Source organism: Sphaeramia orbicularis, chromosome 1 (genome assembly GCF_902148855.1).
Source record: "Sphaeramia orbicularis chromosome 1, fSphaOr1.1, whole genome shotgun sequence".
In the NCBI taxonomy this organism is placed as follows: Eukaryota; Metazoa; Chordata; class Actinopteri; order Kurtiformes; family Apogonidae; genus Sphaeramia; species Sphaeramia orbicularis.
Genome location: NC_043957.1, coordinates 41669645 through 41687909, shown reverse-complemented (window position 1 = coordinate 41687909; position 18265 = coordinate 41669645). Strand labels below are relative to the sequence as shown.

Genomic DNA, 18265 nt, shown 5'->3' with positions numbered 1-18265 from the left:
GTGAGAGAGCGACAGAGGGAAGATTTTAGTTGTGTATGTGTGCGTGTGTGTGTGTTAAGATGCCTGTGGGGATATTGAACTCCAGGGTTTATTATGGCTCCAGTGGTAATGACTGCTCACACTGCTAGAGATGAGGAATTTCCCACGTGGTTAAATAACTTCATTCTCTCCCTCTCTTTCCTAATCCTCCCTACATCTTCTGTATTTGCTTTTTTTCCCCTTCTCTTTTGTTTCCAAACCTCTTCTCCCTGTGCTCTGGTCTGTCTCGGTCTCTCAGGTATCTGGACGGTAACCACTTCACTCAGGTTCCTGTGGAGCTCTCCAATTACAAACACTTAACGCTCATGTAAGTCTCCCCTCTGTATGATCTCAGTGGACACACATGACACATTAGTACACATCCAGAGCTCAACGCAGACAGACACACACTTATTATCAGCATCGTGACTTGGCCTGTGTTTCCTGCACTCGGCTTTAGAACCAAAACTAACACTGATTTTTTTTTCAAAAGCTCTGTTTTGTATCGTTGATGACCTGATTTGGCAATGATGTGTATGATCAATAACAGTTTATTACACAGTACAGATGAGCATTGTGTACCGCATACAGCCTGTGTGTCTTCGTGCATCTGTTAATGCATGTGTGTGTTTTATGTATCTGTTATTGTTTCCTTTTCAGTGATTTGAGTAACAACCAGATCAGCACGTTGTCCAACCACAGCCTCAGTAACATGTCCGAGCTGCTTACCCTGTGAGTCTTGCCTTATATCAGTCCCTTTGCAGAGTGGGAGTGTGTGTGTATGTGTGTGTATGTGTGTGTGTGTGTGTGTGTGTGTGTAGGTCAGTGTAATATTTTCAAAGGCTCAGGGACAAAATGACCTTTACAAAATGAATGCAGAAATTGAGTTAAGAGCTCTTTTTTTTGCCACAACCAGCTCATATATTTGTTGTTGCATATTTATACATTAAATACTGTCCCATGAGGGCCACCATTCATGACTCACTGACCACAGGAATGTATACTGTTAGAAGAAAAAATAACATAGCAACCACATATGAAGTCTAAGCCAGTTAAAAACTAAAGATAACAGTGCATTAGATCTGATTTGGTTTTATAAGATATATTAGTATATACCACCAAATGTTATTTTCCAGAGGTTATTATATCTGCCAAGTTTGGAGCAAAATAAGCAGAACCCCCAATCTATAGTATGGGGTTTGGTGGATTACAAAATGAAAGCCTCAGTGAGTGTCTTTGACTACGTTCAGACTGCAGGCAATTGTGGCCCAAATTCGATTTTTTTTTTTTTTTTGCCTATATGTGACCTGTATCTGATCTGTTAAAGACAGTTTGAAGAGCACAAATTAATTTTTTTCAAATCCGACCCAGGCCACTTTCATATGTGGTCCTAAATCCAATACCTATCTGATATTTTGCAATGTGATTTCAGTCTGAACTTCCAGGTCACATTTAGCCGACATCACAATTCTGCATCCCAGGAGTGTTACTTCCGTAAACACAGTGCGTGCCTGCGTGGTGACATATTACATCAGAACCTCTTTTGCGCATGCAGGTCACTTCAGGGTCGCATTCAGTTCATACTCAAAGCTGATAAAAGTCGCATAATATGTGTAATATGAACAAGGACACAAAAAAATCGGATTTCAGAAAAAAATCTGAATTGTGCATTAAGACCTGTTGTCGAACATAGCCTTAGTCGAGTTGAATCACATGGACTTTTGGATGTAGATGAACAGATACAATTACAGATACAGATGCAGATACAGGTACAGATGCAGGTACAGATACAGATGCAGACACAGGTGTAGATACAGATACAAATACAGATGTCTATACCGATACAGATACAGATATATTTGGTTGCAGCCCTGTCTGAAATGTACTTAACTCTGCTGCTGCAATATTTAATAAAAGACATTTTTAATCTCAGAGGCTTTCCTGGTTAAATAAAGGTTAAATATATAAAAAATAACTTCAGCTTCATAAACAATGAAACTGACAAGGCAAAAAGTTTGTGCTTGTGATATGTTTATATCTATGTTTATGTGTTTTAGGGTGGATGGATGTGCTTGTGCCAAAGAGTGTAAAAATTTGCATCTCTGTTTTACTCAACTGTTTTGCTCAGTGGAATGAAGTCACTGCACACTGAAATCTTTGCTACACTTGAGGATATCATGAAAAATTATTTGCATTTGCCTCCATATCAACACGTTTGTTCTATCTATAAAGAATCCTGAGCTACAACCGCCTGCGATGCATACCAGTGAGGGCGTTTGATGGACTCAAGTCACTGCGTTTGCTGTGAGTATCAATCCTGTCACATGCAAAGGGTGTGGATAACTCAGAAAGTCACGCTGATGCTACTCATCCCAGACTTCTAACATTCAGACTCTTTTCTCCATTTCCATCCTCTTTACTGTTTCTTTTACCTACTCGTGCATTTTCATAGGTCTCTCCATGGCAACGACATATCACTGATACCAGAGGGTGCCTTCAAAGACCTATCATCGCTCTCCCACCTGTGAGTGCTCTCAAACAAACGCATATTGCATCGCTGTCCGTCAAGTGTCTGCCTTTTTACCTTAAAGAACTGCATAAGATGGACACACATTACCATGACAAAAAACAACCTATTTACCGAGGCCTTTATGGAAATGTACAATATCTGGCTGAATGCAACTACTTGTAGCCACAAAGCAGCAAAGCAGTCTCCTTCTTTGCCCTGCTCAGCTTTCTTTAGCAGGTTAGGATGTTTTTCTGTAATATTTGGCAAGATGTAAACATTTGCAGAGCTTTTAGAGCTGTTAGTTAATTGTGACATCTTCTTGAAACAATATCTAGTTACACGACAGTTAAGAGGTTGCCTGAATGCTCCATGAGATCAGCACCATGGAGAGAGCTTCTAATGCTTTAGTTTCCTAGGTTGCAGTTTTTTACCTCCGCCAAGGAGGTTATGTTTATGCCGGCGTTGGTTTGTCTGTCTGTCTGTCCATGTGCAAGATAACTCAAAAAGTTATTGACGGATTTGGATGAAAATTTCAGGAAATGTTGATACTGGCACAAGGAACAAATTATTAAATTTTGGTGGTGATCGGGGGGGCACTGATCTGCCTTGGCAGAGGTCTGCGCTCTCTGAGTGCTTTTCTAGTTTTATATGTTTTGAAGGAAAGGTACATCTGCAAACACTGCTAGACCCAAATCATTTTTATGGTAGAAATGTACTCTTCTTTCACATTTAATCTGACAGTGATATACAGCGCAGTCTGTGTGTAGTTGGATCATGGTACAGTGTCTATTCCTCTGTACCCAATCTCAGTGGATTTCTAATAAAATAGTACCAGAATCATTAAAGTTATGAGTTCTTGTGCCTCCTGTTCCTATAACTGAGTGCTTCTCTTCTCTTTCTTTGTGCCTCTGGCAGGGCTTTAGGGGCCAACCCTCTGTACTGTGACTGCCACATGCAGTGGCTGTCAGACTGGGTGAAGAGCGGTTACAAGGAGCCTGGAATCGCCCGCTGTGCTGGGCCTGGAGACATGACTGACAAACTGCTTCTCACCACACCTTCGAAAAAGTTCACCTGTACAGGTAAACACACAGTGTTACAGTACAACCACACAGTACAACAATACTGCAGTAGCTAGTGCTAAGGTATAGGAATACATGTGTTTGTTTTACTAAATATGAATAACTATATTTGATAAAAATGGTAAATGGACTGAACTTGTATAGCGCATTTTCTACATCTTCATGGTGCCCAAAGCACTTTACAATTTCTCACATTCACCCATTCACACACTCACTCATACACCAGCAGGCGGCTGCTGCCATGCAAGGCGCTGCCTGGCCCTACAGGGAGCAATTCAGGGTTCAGTGTGTTGCCGAAGGACACTTCGACATATTTAGCTGCAGTTACAAGTTCATTCTGTGGTTATGTTCTTAAGATCAATAGATTTATTCTAAGTCTGCTTTAGCCACTGAAATTTAGAAGGCAGCATTAAAATGAAGCATGTTTGACTGAACTGTAAATTTACATTATAGTTGTTTATAGAAAGGATCAACTGAATATTGGGTCCAATATTCACGTATTTAGAATCATCATCAGTGGATATTGTACAGTGTCTCATAAACAAACTTCAAATTTACCGCTCTGCAGGTTGATGCAAATGAGGAGACAATATTCATTTATGTATAAACTAACAATAAATAGTGTTGAAATATGACTTTTTTTAGTTCATTTTTGACTGTCACTTCAAAAGCATTTCAGAATTTTTTTATTCAATAAATATCATCATGCAACAATTGTACAGGCACATTTTTTATTTATTTTTACTGGACTGTCTTTTATAGTGGACTGTTCCTGGGTCTCAGGAAGATATATTAGGTCCTTCTTTATTAATAATAGTAATTTATTCTGACAAAACACATTAGCTGGCAAACATTACAAAGTTTTACAACATTTATGACATGTATTATACCGCAAAATATGTGTTAAAAGTCACTTTCCCAACACTGGTAACCGCTCAACCCCAAACATACAGTACAGGCCAAAAGTTTGGACACACCTTCTCATTCTTTGCATTTTCTTTATTTTCATGACTATTTACATTGTAGATTCTCACTGAAGGCATCAAAACTATGAATGAACACATGTGGAATTATGTACTTAACAAAAAAGTGTGAAATAACTGAAAACATATCTTATATTCTAGTTTCTTCAAAGTAGCCACCCTTAGCTCTGATGACTGCTTTGCACACTCTTGGCATTCTCTTGATGAGCATCAAGAGGTAGTCACCTGAAATGGTTTCCTAACAGTCTTGAAGAAGTTCCCAGAGATGCTTAGCACTTGTTGGCCCTTTTGCCTTCACTCTGCGGTCCAGCTCACCCCAAACCATCTCGATTGGGTTCAGGTCCGGTGACTGTGGAGGCCAGGTCATCTGGCGCAGCACTCCATCACTCTCCTTCTTGGTCAAATATCCCTCACACAGCCTGGAGGTGTGTTTGGGGTCATTGTCCTGTTGAAACATAAATGATGGTCCAACTAAACGCAAACCGGATGGAATGGCATGTCACTTCAGGATGCTGTGGTAGCCATGCTGATTCAGGTTGCCTTCAATCTTGAATAAATTCCCAACAGCGTCACCAGCAAAGCACCCCCACACCATCACACCTCCCCCTCCATGCTTCACGGTGGGAACCAGGCATGTAGCATCCATCCGTTCACCTTTTCTGCGTTGCACAAAGACACGGCGGTTGGATCCAAAGATCTCAAATTTGGACTCATCAGACCAAAGCACAGATTTCCACTGGTCTAAGGTCCATTCCTTGGGTTTCTTGGCCCAAATAAATCTCTTCTGTTTGTTGCCTCTCCTGAGCAGTGGTTTCCTAGCAGCTATTTGACCATGAAGGCCTGATTCACGCAGTCTCCTCTTAACAGTTGTTGTAGAGATGTGTCTGCTGCTAGAGCTCTGTGTGGTATTCATCTGGTCTCTAATCTGAGCTGCTGTTAATTTGCGATTTCTGAGGCTGGTGACTCAGATGAACTTATCTTCAGCATCAGAGGTGACTCTTGGTCTTCCTTTCCTGGGGCGGTCCTCATGTGAGCCAGTTTCGTTGGAGCGCTTGATGGTTTTTGCAACTGCACTTGGGGACACATTCAAAGTTTTTGAAATTTTCTAGACTGACTGACCTTCATTTCTTAAAGTAATGATGGCCACTCGTTTGTCTTTACTTAGCTGATTGGTTCTCGCCATAATATGTATTCTAACAGTTGTCCAATAGGGCTGTCAGCTGTGCATCAACCTGACTTCTGCACAACACAACTGATGGTCCCAACCCCATCAATAAGGCAAGAAATTCCACTAAGTAACCTTGACAAGGCACACCTATGAAGTGAAAACCATTTCAGGTGACTACCTCTTGATGCTCATCAAGAGAATGCCAAGGGTGTGCAAGGCAGTCATCAGAGCTAAGGGTGGCTACTTTGAAGAAACTAGAATATAAGAGATGTTTTCAGTTATTTCACACTTTTTTGTTAAGTACATAATTCCACATGTGTTCATTCATAGTTTTGATGCCTTCAGTGAGAATCTACAATGTAAATAGTCATGAAAATAAAGAAAATGCGAAGAATGAGAAGGTGTGTCCAAACTTTTGGCCTGTACTGTATATAAACCTAACTACAAGCAAAAGCAAACTGTGCCCACACTTTGTTGATGTGATTCCTAGAGGAGACCACAAGTTTCCATACAATAAAGATTTGATCTGCATGATTTTGGTTCTACCTTATTTTATTGCAAAATGCATCTGACTCTAACCCTTGAACCTTTTGTTATCACATTAACTCTGAACACATGACTGAAACCTATTTTTAACCTAATCTAACTGACGCACTGTAGAAGTCCCGGGGCCTTGTGGTTTTCTGGTGCCAGGTAAAGTAGCCAGTCACATCCCACTACTTCCTGTCCAGTCTTTTCTTCCCCAGCTCCTTGAGACAGTCCCAGCCCAGTTTTCTGTGTCCTCTGATCCCATGCCAGACTGAACCATTTATCTTCCCTTTTAGCCCTCATGTTCTGACCAGCATTGTTCATCCTGGATGTTAGAAGTTTATGTTTTGTCAAAGAGAGGGATTTATATGTGTGTTGTGCATGCCAAGGTCCTGCAAAAACTCTTTTCATCTTAATTATTTGTTGCGCTTGAAAATATCTTTGAACATTTTTAATATATGTATACACATTCAGGAATTTCTTCAGCACCTTCCTACTAATATGGCACAGGTTAATATAGAAAAATACAGTTTCCTTTCATAATTCCTCAAGTTGTTGACGTTGAAAAAAAAAAAAAAAAAAAACGCATCCCTACAAGCTGTTTGAAGATATAAGATGAATGCAGTTCCCTGGTTGTGTGCAGCTGTCTGAGTGTGTAAACCCATGGTGACTTGTGTTACTTGTCAGATACTTGTTACATGTCCGATAAAGCTAATCGTGGTCATGGTGTGTATTCTTTGTATGCATGTTTGTATGTGTGAATTGATGTGTTTGTGTGACAGGGCCAGTGGATGTGAGTATCCAGGCGAAGTGTGAGCCTTGCCTGTCCAACCCCTGCAAGAACGACGGCACCTGCTCCAATGACCCTGTGCACTACTACCGCTGCACCTGCCCCTATGGATTTAAGGTACAGAGACAAGTCGAGAACATGAGAAGATCCACAAACAGTTTAAATAATTTTGCGAGACAGAATCTAAAGTAAAAGACAAAGCACCTTCTAAAGTATATGGAGAGGAAGAAAAACTTGCAGTAGGTCAAGGACTCCAGCAGCATTTGTTGTAAAGAACAACTTTATTTGACTCTTAAAACCTTAACAACATTTGTCATAAACACAACAAGGTCAATGTTATTTAACTCTAGAATTAAATAAATTTGCTCAATATGGCAAGTGCTGCCAGAGTCCTTGACCAGGTGGTAGAGAGTCTCTTCAAAGAGAACAGAGAGAATCTACAAACACTACATACAAATACACTGCTGTTAAATTGAGCTGCTGTTCAGCAACACTAAACATGCATTTGTGTGTCTAGGGTCAGAACTGTGAGGAGCCCATCCACGCCTGCATCAGTAACCCCTGCCAAAATGGAGGAACCTGCCACCTGAAGGAAGGAGAAGGGGGCAACTTTTGGTAAGAAGATAATCTTTCATAGCTCCACACCTCATTAATGCTGTGGTAGAGTTGACTTTGTATTAGTTTAACCCTCAAAGACACAAACAGCCACTGGCAACCAAAATCGATTACTGATCTAAAATGTTTAACCCTGTAAAGCCTGAACCACTAAATCATTGACAGAAAATTTCAGTTCTTTGAAACTGCAGCCTTTATTGGTCCTTCTGGACAACCAAAAAAATGTTTTTCAAATATCAATTTCCATGTATGAGTTTCAATTTTGAATCATATTTGATACATCAGGTCTCAGTGCTCAAATATTATTATTTTTACAACAAACGAAAACATAGTATAACACAAACATGTCTAACAATTTGGTAATTCCTTATCAAAGCTGGCAAAGTTCTGCCTCCTTCCTCATCAATGACAGTCATGTAGTGTCACTGGAAAGGCCTCTGGTGAACAAATTCATCCCCCCTGGTGGATTATCTGTCTATTGCATTTATCTAATTGGATACAACTGGTTTTTCAAGAAAAAAAAAAATCACACTGATCATGTAGAGGGCTTCAAAACTCATGTATCAAATATGATACATTTGGCATTACAGGGTTAATAACGTCTGAACCACTTTTTCCTATCAATGTGTTGGATTAATTCAGGTAAAATACAGTTTGTTACCTTTTCATGGTATCAGATATGACCTATTTGGATGTTCAGAGGCGCTGTAGTGAATGTAGAAACACCATCATCTTCTGCAACATTGATTCACCAGTAAAACCTACGTAGTTTGATAAAAGTCAGTAGTTGTAGACACTTGTTTTTACCTCCTGTTATTGATATCTTTGCTGAAAAAGTCATTTTTTCTTCAGTTTTCTCATGATCATGATCAGTAAATATAAGAAAATACCTGATATTCACAGACAAATGCAAAATACAGAGGGCAATATTATAATAAATGGTGATAAATCACATAAGAAAGGTTAAATAGAGAGAAAACTTCATTTGGGAACAGCCACAAAAGTAGTACTGGGTCTTTATGGGTCAAATGAGTTACACTTTTCAATATGTAGGGACAGTGTATAGTGTAGAGAACTTTTTCAGAATTATTAAATAGTCACATAATGGCAAAGTACATCCTCAAAGCCAGACTAGTTTTAATACATCCACAGTACTTTGGTAACTGTCTATTTACAGGATGTGTTAGTACTTCAATTCAAAATATTCTTGTTTAGTCAGTGTGGTAATTTGCACAGCCACTAGAGAGTTTCCAATTTGCACAGTGTACCTTTAAAAAAATACAAATCCACTTTTGTTGACTGCCTCGATAATGATGCATTTAGTCTTGATAATTACAACACAGCAGTACATCAATAACAGGTAAAGTAAATAAAAATTATTTAAGGCAAACTATGTTGTAACTATTCAGTTGTTATGCAAAACATGACATCAAGATGATATCATAAAAGGCACAAATATTGGCCTCAGCTACAAGACACGTCACCCAGGTTTTTAAAAAAAATTATGCATTCAATTCAATTTCAGCTTTAAATACAATATTACATACACATACTTTCAGGGATTCTTATCAAAAAGTCAAGATGTAGTTCAAAGAAGAAACAAGAAATCAGTCATAATATAGCATGTCCTCAGCAGATAAATCCCTCAGTCGTACAACACCAGCAATGATAAGTGAGAATTAATTAACAGGAGATAACAGAAGACTGGTTTTTGTCCTCAGTCGGACAGACCTGCTGTGAATGCTGCCTTTATTTATTAGGCTTTTTAGTATTAACAGGAGGGGAGCGAAGGCCCGTCTGCAAGCAGATTCGAACCACCACATCTGAACCAGCACATCACTGCTCCTCCTGCTCATCTTCCTTCTGTCCATCTCCTTAATGTCCTTCTCTCTCAGTCTGCCTCTTCCTCTTCTTATCTCTCGCTCCTCATGTCTGTATTTTCATCTCACTATGCTTCCTTTCTGTCTCCATTACAGGAGATGGAATATTCATTGTGAAGCGCTGTCGTTGACTATATAATGAGATATTAATCCGCCAGAGAGTGGGTCGCATAAGAGCTCTTTATTAGACCCATAATATAACACTCAGTGTATGTGTGTGTCTGTGTGTGTGCAGTAATAAACCAGAGTAGTAGTTACAGAGTTAAGGCACGCTCACGTTAACAGAATAATGACTCCCTCCTGGGGATATGTAGATGGAGCTGACGCTGCATGTGTGGATTGTGCAAGTGTGTGTCTTTGTCATTCAGATGTCCCAGTGGTTTCTGTTGACAGGGTCTTTATGTTGTTGTACATGTGTTTTTGTCTGATAACCGCTCATGTATGTGTGTGTGTGCGATCTCAGGTGTGTGTGTCCAGAGGGCTTCGAAGGCGACTCCTGTGAGATCAACATTGACGACTGTGAAGATAACGACTGTGAGAACAACTCCACCTGCGTTGACGGAATCAACAACTACACGTGCATGTGCTCACCAGAATACACAGGTAACATAATGAGGGTTTTTAGAATGCCAGTGCACTGAAACGCCGAGCACACACAAGAAAATTAAGGCCATTTTTTTTGTGATTAACTGGAGACAAATCATCAGAACATGTTTTTCTGACTAACATTGTTGTGTTGCTACTTGTTTGTCTGCTTTTGCACTGTGCTAATCATCTCTGAGTGCTAACCTGTGTGGCGCTTCTCTCCCTGTCTTTCCTATCACTGTCTCGCTCTGCTTTCTATCATCTATTGTCTATTTCTTTTCTTTTCTTTTTTTTTTTTGTGGTTCCAGCTGCTACCAATGAGGTGGAGAGAGGTTAGTCTGTTCTTCTCTCTGTCCTTCCTGTCACTCTCTCCTTCCTTCCTGTTCTCATTTCCTCTCCTTTATCCATGCTCCTTAGAAACGTGATATCCAGCACCACAGACTGTATATGATGTATGCTGTTCTTCCCAGTGTTAGCAGTGCATGTCCTCCATGTTCAAACAGGACCGCAGAGTGTGTGATTCGCCCTCTCACACATCTGTGGTTATTTGTGCTTGCCGTTTCATACATGTTACTGTCATCCCAGCCCCAGTTGTGAACCCAGCACTGCTTAAATTACTCACTGATTCAGTCACACAGAGTTCCTTATGCAAACCTTAGGGGAGAAGCCGTGTTATTTTTTTTCCTAAAATTTCCACAGGCTAGTCCAAGCCATGTTTTTGTTCCTTATTTCTTAAATCCTAATATTTTTTGGTAGCCATTTTCTAGACTGTTAGGATGGCAAATGGCTTCACTTCATCTGAATAATATTTAATAAATACCAGTAAGGGAGAACAGAACACATCAGTTTTATTCTCAACAGCAAAAACTACACTAAGACTCACATGTCCCACGATAAACAATGACCAGTAGAAAGGTGGATCTCAGATAATGTCGAGCTCCACAGTAATGATATATTTAGTAATGATAAAAGCAGGGGGAGGGGGACAGAGGTGCATTAAGAATACTAGTGTGTTGATACAGGGATATGACAATAAGTAAAGTATTATTGTGTACTGCATATTTTGTTGGATCCATGTACATATGGGGATTCTATATATCATCCTCCTACAAATCCCTGCAAAGATGTCTTGCCCCCCTTCACCATACCATGTAAAATTTTCTACATCCACCAATAAGTTAAAACTAATTTCTGCAAAGCATGTAATAAGCAACATACATTAATGTGGTAATATTGTAATTAAAATAGCCCAAAAATGTAAATGAGTGTGTAAATGTATGTAAAAGTCCACTACTCAAGCTATGGCAAATTTTATGTGCAAAGCCATGTTATTGTTGCACACAGTGAACCATTAACTGTAGTGAAAACTGAGCTGATTTTACATATAATTGTTTTTCATTTTAGTTTGCGTTTCATTGTTCAACATAGTTTGCATATTCCTGTTTTCCTGGAAAACAGGAATATTTGTAACCTCTATTTTTTCATTAACTGGAGTAACTCTAGTCTACTTGCACACTTTCTAATCCCACTTACTGCACACTTGTTACTTTAGCTATTATTATTATTATTATTATTATTATTATTGTTATTATTATTATTATTATTACTATTTTTTGTCATTTTTTCTCCGATAAATTTCTATATTTTTTTTATCTTGCCTTTCTTTTGTATTGTATTTGATACATAGTTTTGTGCTGCTGTACATTTGAATTTCCCTCCTTGGGGATCAGTAAAGTATATCTTATCTTAAATACTATGACTGGATACCAGGTAAAATAAATGAAAAAGGATTTGCACCGGAACACTGTGTAACTGAACAAATATGGCAGATTACCTGTTACAACCCTCACTTGTTTTTATTGATCTGCACAGAAGCAAGGCATGCTCAGGAGTCGATTATCACATAAATGAATTCAGCAGTTACACTGTTGTTTCAGATGTGCTCCCTTAATCTGTGCACCTCCAGCATATTAATGAAACATCACACACATGAATACATGCATTCTCATTGACCCCCAAGCGGTCGTACGATTCCCACAATGGACTTCACGTCGTGAGTAGTATTGGTTTATTCACCGACGCCTCATCAGTGATTCATTTAGAGTTTGGAGTTTCAGGAACTTCAAGATACATGCGGGAATATCAGCAGGAAAATGACATTCCCAGAGATGAGATCATTTATCAGACCACTGTGTTGGTCCTTTTCACAAGAGAGTCATCCATCATCAGACTACACACCCATACAACACACACATATTTCTGCAAGTGCTGCACACACAGTGCTGTTGGTACCCACACACAGATTCGATGCAACAATGTAAGTGACTTGTACAGTTGTGGTTTATATATAATTACAACTAATAGTTTATGGAAGTGCATGCAAAGCACCGGTATTGATTTGATTTGTGTGTATGTATGTATGTGTGTGTCTGTGTGTGTGTGTGTTTGTTCCTAGGGGAGCTATGTGAAGAGAAACTGGATTTCTGCGCTCCAGAGCTGAACCCCTGTCAGCACGATTCAAAGTGCATTTTGACCCCTCAGGGATACAAGTGAGTGAACACACACACACACACACACACACACACACACACTTAAACACACTCCCTTAGACACACATGCAGAGTTGGTGGAGTTAGCTGTTCCTTAGTTCTTGTTTCTTTCCTTTGGGGTTTTAGAACTAACATTTCTCACACTGAAATAAATGAGTTGCTGATTTGACCTGCACAGATAACATGTTTGTGTTTGTGTTGTGTGTTCGTGTGTACAGTTGGGAGTGTGATTTTGGCTCCTTCATAAGGTTTCCTGTCCAGATTTTATCTGTACCTTGTTTTATTTCTACTCCCATGTGATGTATACTGTGGTCAGCACAGTGTGACTGGGCCTGTGTGTACTGTATATGGGAATGTTTGTCAGTCATATAAAGTTATTAAAATTTGAGGTTAGTGTTTCTTATCTGCCAAGTTTTCATGATGTAGATCTTACAATATATGTTGTACTGAGGGTCTGGGTCAGCAGCCAGTTTAGATGTTTTCCTTTAATGTCATAACACAAGGAATAAAACCAAATCCACCCACAGACAGATTCTATTCATTAAATGGAAGAAAAACAGCTGTGTGTAGTTCTAACAAGCCTCCTGGTCTGTGTCTGTGTGTGTTCAAAATAGGTGTGAGTGCACTCCGGGTTACATAGGTGAGCACTGTGAGTCGGACTACGACGACTGTGAAGAGAATAAGTGTCAGAACGGTGGTCAGTGCATCGACGCCGTCAATGGCTACACTTGCGTCTGTCCAGAGGGATACAGGTGAGCTAACAACAGCAACTTTCATGTTGTACAGGGGTTGGACAAAATAATGGAAACACCTTCACCTCAAGATGATAATGCCCCAATCCATACAGCTAGAATTGTTAAAGAATGGCATGAGGAACATTCTAATGAAGTTGAGCATCTCGTATGGCCGGCACAGTCCCCAGACCTCAACATTATTGAGCATTTATGGTCAGTTTTAGAGATTCAAGTAAGACGTCGATTTCCACCGCCATCGTCTCTAAAAGAGTTGGAGGGTATGGCTTAAAATTCCTTTGGAAACAATTCACAAGTTGTATGAATCAATACCTCGGAGAATTGAGGCTGTAATTGCCGGAAAAAGGCGGACCTACACCATATTAAATTATATTTTGTTGATTTTTTAAGGTGTTTCCATTATTTTGTCCAACCCCTGTAGATTCACTTTATTTCCTGTGTGCTGTAGGAGGGGCTCCCTCTTGTGTCTGTTGTCAGTTAATACAATTATACATCTATTTGTCCTATTATACATCAAATGTGCATTGCAGCGGGTTGTTCTGCGAGTTTGCTCCTCCCATGGTCCTCCCCCGCACCAGTCCCTGTGATAACCATGAGTGTCTCAATGGGGCGCAGTGCGTCGTCATAGGAACGGACCTACGCTGTCAGTGTCTCCACGGATACGAGGGCGAGCACTGTGAGACTCTAGTCAGTGTCAACTTTGTCAACCGCGAGTCCTACTTGCAACTTCCCTCCAATCTGATCTCACCACAGACCAATATCAGCCTACAGGTGTGCACACGCTCCGTCAAACACTAGAAGTGAACGTCTTCAGATATGGTAATTCACATCAACATCTTGAATTTCATTTTTTTTTTTTAGATTGCCACAGATGAAGACAGTGGTGTGCTGTTGTATAAAGGGGATAATGATCACATTGCCATGGAGTTGTACAGGGGTCGGCTCCGGGTCAGCTACGATACTGGATCCTACCCTCCATCTGCTATATACAGGTATACACTCATATTGGATTAAATTACATCACATTAGACTTTATAGATCCCACATCAGCGAAATTCACTGGTCAAGGCAGCAACATAATAAAATGCAAGAAAAAATATGTATGCATAAAGACCGTGCAAAAGACAAACAATGCAAAAAAAACAAAACAAATAACAATAGCAGTAAGTAATAAAACTCTATGTAGGTATTTAAAAACAGAAACACTTAGATTTTGTCAATGTTTTGATCTCTTTCAGTGTCGAGACAGTAAATGATGGTAGTTTTCATGCTGTTGAGCTGCTGGCTTCAGATGAAACTCTGTCTCTGTCCATTGATGGCGGCCCGCCCAAATCTATCAACTCTATCAGCAAACAGTCCACACTCAACATTGATTCTCCACTTTACCTGGGAGGTAAGGACCCAAATGTATATATGTGTCTCTGACTGACCTACTTTAACCTTACTCTGAGGATAAAAGGGTGGTTCAGTTTGGAGCTCCTTTCTGCATATATCACAAAAATTTGTTTTATTCTGTAAGCCTTTAAAGTCCACTCAATTAATTTAATTCACAGGAAATTTCTTAGTATTAAATATTGCTTTCATTCGTATTATTAAGTGTTATGATTCAAGAAAATAAACAGGTTCTCAGCTTCATGTTTGCATCATTAGATTTTGGTGATTTATTAAACTCTGCTAATTGAAAGACGTTCTGTAAAAAAAAGAAAATGAAAGAAAAAAAAACTGTTATCCATTGAAGGCCCGTTCAAAGTAACTATAAATCCCTGGCATAAAACATCAAACCACAAGTAACCTTGATGGGCAGTTTGATCCTTATATGAAATTCAAAAGCCGCAAGAAATATCATTAAAAGTACCTTTAATCATCTCCAGAGTACTGCCAAGGTACGGCCATTTCTCCTACAGATAGGTACTGAGAGACTAATGCACCCTTTTATCACTAGCTCACCTGCCAGGTTTCGTGATGGAGTACCCAAGAAAAAGATAAAGTTATTTAAAATACTGCAGCACATGTGCCCCTACAGTATAGAGATCAGACACAGAACATATTTCTATGGAAATTTCAAGTTTCTGTGATCAACATATAATTTATTGCCATGCAAGTATGCAATCATGAGGATATAATAAGAACTAAGATATTTTTATTTTACAGTTTAGTCCATTTTTGTATATTCCTTCCTTCTGCTTTTCATCACCTTTTATTACACATCTGACAGAAAAGGGCACTGCTGTCATTTCTGTAACATCTTTAAATAATGTACCTACCTCTGCATTAATGATGCCTTAAAACAGGGGTGTCAGACTCATTTTAGTTCAAGGGCCACATTCAGCCCAATATGATCTCAAGTGGATCCGACCAGTAAAATAATAACATAACCTATAAATAATGTCAAATACAAACTTTCCTCTGTGTTTTAGAGTGATAAAAGTAAAATTACATTGTGAAAATGTTTGCATTTACAAAGTATCCTTATGAAAAAAATGTGAATAATATGAACTGCCTCAAATTTCTTAAGAAAAATAAGTGTAATTTTAACATTGTCATTGTACCATTTTAACATTATACACATGTGCATTAGAAGTTGCAGATCGCAGTAGATCTACAAATGCACAAAACATCTAGTAACAGGCATAATATTATTAAAATTGCACTTACTTCTCTAAAGTCATAAAGGTTGTTCATATTTATTTAATATCTCAGTGTAATTTTTGCATTTCACAAATTCATTCATTTAATCCAGTGCCTTTGGCAGACCAGTTTTGGCCCGCGGCCCGTATGTTTGATACCCCTGCCCTAAACTCCCATCATCTCTCTCTGTGGTCTCCCAGGTATGCCGGAGCGTGCCTCAGTCTCTGGGGGTCTGTCAGCGCTGCAGCACAGCTCCAGTGGCCGTAATGGCACCAGCTTTCACGGCTGTCTCCGTAACCTTTACATCAATGGGAAGCTCCAGGACCTCGGAGCCGGGCTGGGACCGGGGACCGGAGGAGCAGACTCTGGAAGTGCACAGAGGACCAACAGGCAGTGGCTGGGGAACGGAGTGGAGCCAGGCTGCCAGCCCTGTCAGACAGGAGCCTGTGTCCAGGGTGACTGCCACCCAACAGGACATCGTGGCTTCACCTGCACCTGCCATCCCGGCTGGACGGGAACACTGTGTGACCAGCAAGTCAACAACCCCTGTGAAGGGAATAAGTAAGTGCATCAGGATGTGAATATGTATGAGGTTGACAGGGCTGGGTAGTAACTCCATTTTTACTTTGACAGTATTTTAGATTCTTGAGCAACTCCATTTTATGCAACATACTATAGCACTCCTTTACATTTGTCTGGTTGTATTAGTGAGGCTTTAGATTATAATTTCTCTTTCCTGTCCAATGAAACTCATGTCTCTCCAAATGTGTTGACTGTGAAGATTTGTGATTCAGTGAAACATCAAGTGCTTCCTCTTTGTAAAGCAAAAAAAAAAAAAATCATAAAACCCTATTGGATATGGCAGAAAATACATTGTCACAAAGCTGAATGCATGCCTATTTTTGTGGTGATTAGGTGATTAGAGAGCTCAAATGCTGAATCCAAAGAGTAACAGTGTATGTCTTTTGTTTCCATTCCAGGTGTATTCATGGCACCTGCCTTCCAATCAACTCCTACTCCTATTCATGCCGCTGCCAGCCTGGGTTTGCTGGCGTACTCTGTGATGAACTGGACCAGGAAGCAACTAACCCCTGCAGTCTGTCGCACTGCAAACACGGCAAATGTCGAGTGTCAGGCCTGGGGAAGGCATACTGCGAGTGTAACAGTGGATACACAGGAGAGGCATGTGACAGAGGTGAGAAAAACACAGACGTATGTTGGGATAGTGCCATATGGATGCTGTGTGTGTTGTATGATGACCTGGCGTCTGTCCTATCCTGTATTCTTTCTTGTTAAAGCTCTTTTATCTTAAAGTATATTTAACCTCTTCTAAGCTTCTGCTTTAATGTCTGTCACTGTCTGGCAGTGTGTGTACTCATGTCTAACAGTGTCAGCTGTCTGCAACAAAGCCTCTAACCCATTACTTTCTCAACTCAGCATCTCCTGAGCTTCCTCTCAATCCCACGCGGGGGGTTACTCAGGTGAGACTGTCTGCTCTAATCTACTCTGCCTATATTTACAGACTTTTATTACTGTTCCCCTGCTTCCATGCACACTGGGTCCCATTCCTTCTTCTTTTTACTGCACGCTACATGCTCTGAATGTTTTAACACTAATTGCTATCTTGAATGTCAAGCACTGCAAAAATAGTCATTTCAGAAAGTCATAGGGCCTCATTTTGTCTTAAGCCAGAAAAATCGCACATCATGAATTAATTAGATGAAAGGTCGACATGTTCCGAGTATGCCACGCCTTTACCCGATGATAGCTGGGATAGGCTCCAACATCCCCCCCTGAGGATTAAGTGGTTCAGAAAATAAATGAATGAATGACTGACTGAAAATAGTCATGTTTACATTAGCGTACAAACACTTGAAAGTAAGGATAGTTTTTGTTCAGTAGCGGTTACTGTCTACACCAGGAGCAGGTTGCCTTCACATGTTGACAAACCAGGACATTTCTGTGAGGGTTGAGCATGCAGGAAGGTGAGCTGAGCTACAGCCTCACCGAGAGATGCACAACAGACCTTTAAATCTCTTTTATAATTAATTAAAAAAATTTTGATAACATTTAAAGAGACACAGTACTGCAAAATGTCCTTTCTAAATGGGTGCTTCCATGAAACTGGTACTTTGAAGCAAGTTTGGAAACACTTTGGGTCTGTTTTTTGAAAAATAAATA

The 18265-nt window shown here is 39.8% G+C and overlaps 1 protein-coding gene across 11 annotated transcripts in view; it reads left to right on the top strand.

The window, feature by feature from the left end:
- slit2 (slit homolog 2 (Drosophila)) overlaps window positions 1-18265 on the top strand; it is a 96092-nt gene that overhangs the window by 74981 nt on the left and 2846 nt on the right. For 5 of the 11 annotated variants that reach the window (XM_030138249.1, XM_030138206.1, XM_030138239.1 and 2 more), the window contains 17 exons: window positions 278-346; window positions 679-750; window positions 2251-2322; window positions 2471-2542; window positions 3443-3606; window positions 6418-6450; window positions 7068-7192; window positions 7593-7690; window positions 10034-10173; window positions 10464-10487; window positions 12611-12704; window positions 13319-13456; window positions 13987-14227; window positions 14318-14448; window positions 14695-14849; window positions 16285-16645; window positions 17065-17279. In XM_030138249.1, the coding sequence (XP_029994109.1) occupies window positions 278-346; window positions 679-750; window positions 2251-2322; window positions 2471-2542; window positions 3443-3606; window positions 6418-6450; window positions 7068-7192; window positions 7593-7690; window positions 10034-10173; window positions 10464-10487; window positions 12611-12704; window positions 13319-13456; window positions 13987-14227; window positions 14318-14448; window positions 14695-14849; window positions 16285-16645; window positions 17065-17279 (2204 nt within the window). Of the gene's footprint in view, window positions 1-277; window positions 347-678; window positions 751-2250; window positions 2323-2470; window positions 2543-3442; window positions 3607-6417; window positions 6451-7067; window positions 7193-7592; window positions 7691-10033; window positions 10174-10463; window positions 10488-12610; window positions 12705-13318; window positions 13457-13986; window positions 14228-14317; window positions 14449-14694; window positions 14850-16284; window positions 16646-17064; window positions 17280-17521; window positions 17566-18265 lie in introns of all 11 variants that reach the window. The other 6 variants (XM_030138266.1, XM_030138258.1, XM_030138253.1 and 3 more) reach the window with 4 other exon arrangements.